The sequence below is a fragment of the Anomaloglossus baeobatrachus genome, chromosome 2 (assembly GCF_048569485.1).
Source record: "Anomaloglossus baeobatrachus isolate aAnoBae1 chromosome 2, aAnoBae1.hap1, whole genome shotgun sequence".
NCBI classification, from domain to species: Eukaryota; Metazoa; Chordata; class Amphibia; order Anura; family Aromobatidae; genus Anomaloglossus; species Anomaloglossus baeobatrachus.
Window position 1 is genome coordinate 702,617,544 of NC_134354.1, and position 2,206 is coordinate 702,619,749.

Genomic DNA, 2,206 nt, shown 5'->3' on the forward strand with positions numbered 1-2,206 from the left:
CCCCCCCACACCAAGCAACCCCTCATAAGAGGACCCCAGAAACAACCCAATCGAGAGTGCCACCCCCCCCACACACCAAACAACCCCTTATAGGAGGACCCCAGAAACCCCCCAATCGAGAGTACCACCCCCCCACACCAAACAACCCCTCATAGGAGGACCCCAGAACCCCCCCGAACGAGTGCCCCCCCACACCAAGCAACCCCTCATAAGAGGACCCCAGAAACTCCCCAATCGAGAGTGCCACCACACACACACACACACACACACACAAACACACACACACACACACACACACCAAACAATCCCTCATAGGAGGACCCCAGAAACCCCCCAATCGAGAGTGCCACCCCACCCCCGCCAAACAATCCCTCAAAGGAGGACCCCGGAACCCCCCCCCCCCCCGAACGAGCGTCCCCCAACCAAACAACCCCTCATTGGAGGACCCCAGAAAACCCACCGAACGAGAGGGCCCCCTCAGACAGCCTCCCGCACGGGTGACACATATACATTCACAGGACGCCATGAACCGGGCACCGGAGCTGTGCGGCGGCGCTCACTCACCCACTCGTTGGTCTTGGCACTGAAGCTGTAGAGGGCCACCTGCCCGGTGACGTCCATGATGGCGCTGATGAACGGGTCATTCCGCCGGAGCGCGGCCAAACTCATCCCCCGCTCCACTGTGCTCCTCACCTCCATCTTAGCTCGGGAGTCCGACCTGTGCACCATCTTAAGCCTTCCGCCCCTGAAAACAGGGGAACGAAAGCAACGTTCCGCCCGGAGAACGGTTCCGGCCGCAGTCAGTCGCCTCAGGTTCTGTGTAAGGAGATGAGTGTGAGGAGATGTGTGTGAGGAGATGAGTGTGAGGAGATGTGTGTGAGGAGATGTGTGTGAGGAGATGAGTGTGAGGAGATGTGTGTGAAGAGATGAGTGTGAGGAGATGAGTGTGAGGAGATGTGTGTGAGGAGATGAGTGTGAAGAGATGAGTGTGAGGAGATGAGTGTGAGGAGATGAGTGTGAAGAGATGAGTGTGAGGAGATGAGTGTGAAGAGATGAGTGTGAGGAGATGAGTGTGAGGAGATGAGTGTGAGGAGATGAGTGTGAGGAGATGAGTGTGAGGAGATGAGTGTGAAGAGATGAGTGTGAGGAGATGTGTGTGAGGAGATGAGTGTGAGGAGATGAGTGTGAGGAGATGTGTGTGAGGAGATGAGTGTGAGGAGATGTGTGTGAGGAGATGAGTGTGAGGAGATGAGTGTGAAGAGATGAGTGTGAGGAGATGAGTGTGAGGAGATGTGTGTGAGGAGATGTGTGTGAGGAGATGAGTGTGAAGAGATGAGTGTGAGGAGATGAGTGTGAGGAGATGTGTGTGAGGAGATGAGTGTGAGGAGATGAGTGTGAGGAGATGTGTGTGAGGAGATGTGTGTGAGGAGATGAGTGTGAAGAGATGAGTGTGAGGAGATGAGTGTGAGGAGATGTGTGTGAGGAGATGAGTGTGAAGAGATGAGTGTGAGGAGATGAGTGTGAGGAGATGAGTGTGAGGAGATGAGTGTGAGGAGATGTGTGTGAGGAGATGAGTGTGAGGAGATGTGTGTGAGGAGATGAGTGTGAGGAGATGAGTGTGAGGAGATGAGTGTGAGGAGATGATTGTGAGGAGATGTGTGTGAGGAGATGAGTGTGAGGAGATGTGTGTGAGGAGATGTGTGTGAGGAGATGAGTGTGAGGAGATGAGTGTGAGGAGATGTGTGTAAGGAGATGAGTGTGAGGAGATGTGTGTAAGGAGATGAGTGTGAGGAGATGTGTGTGAGGAGATGTGTGTGAGGAGATGAGTGTGAGGAGATGTGTGTGAGGAGATGAGTGTGAGGAGATGTGTGTAAGGAGATGAGTGTGAGGAGATGTGTGTGAGGAGATGAGTGTGAGGAGATGAGTGTGAGGAGATGAGTGTGAGGAGATGTGTGTGAGGAGATGTGTGTGAGGAGATGAGTGTGAAGAGATGAGTGTGAGGAGATGAGTGTGAGGAGATGTGTGTGAGGAGATGAGTGTGATGAGATGAGTGTGAGGGTGAGTGTGAGGAGTGTGAGTGTGAGGAGATGTGTGTGAGGAGATGTGTGTGAGGGATGATGTGTGAGGAGATGTGGGTGTGAGGAGATGAGTGTGAGGAGATGAGTGTGAGGAGATGAGTGTGAGGAGATGTGTGTGAGGAGATGTG

General features: G+C 53.5%; 1 protein-coding gene across 3 annotated transcripts in view; it reads right to left on the reverse strand.

Moving 5' to 3' along the window:
* DCP1A (decapping mRNA 1A) overlaps window positions 1-806 on the reverse strand; it is a 62,943-nt gene extending 62,137 nt beyond the window's left edge. For 2 of the 3 annotated variants that reach the window (XM_075337294.1, XM_075337292.1), the window contains exon 1: window positions 565-805. In XM_075337294.1, coding sequence (XP_075193409.1) covers window positions 565-729 — 165 coding nt within the window. In that variant the 5' untranslated portion in view covers window positions 730-805. Of the gene's footprint in view, window positions 1-564 lie in introns of all 3 variants that reach the window. The other variant, XM_075337293.1, reaches the window with a different exon arrangement.
* Window positions 807-2,206: the final 1,400 nt, after the last annotated feature.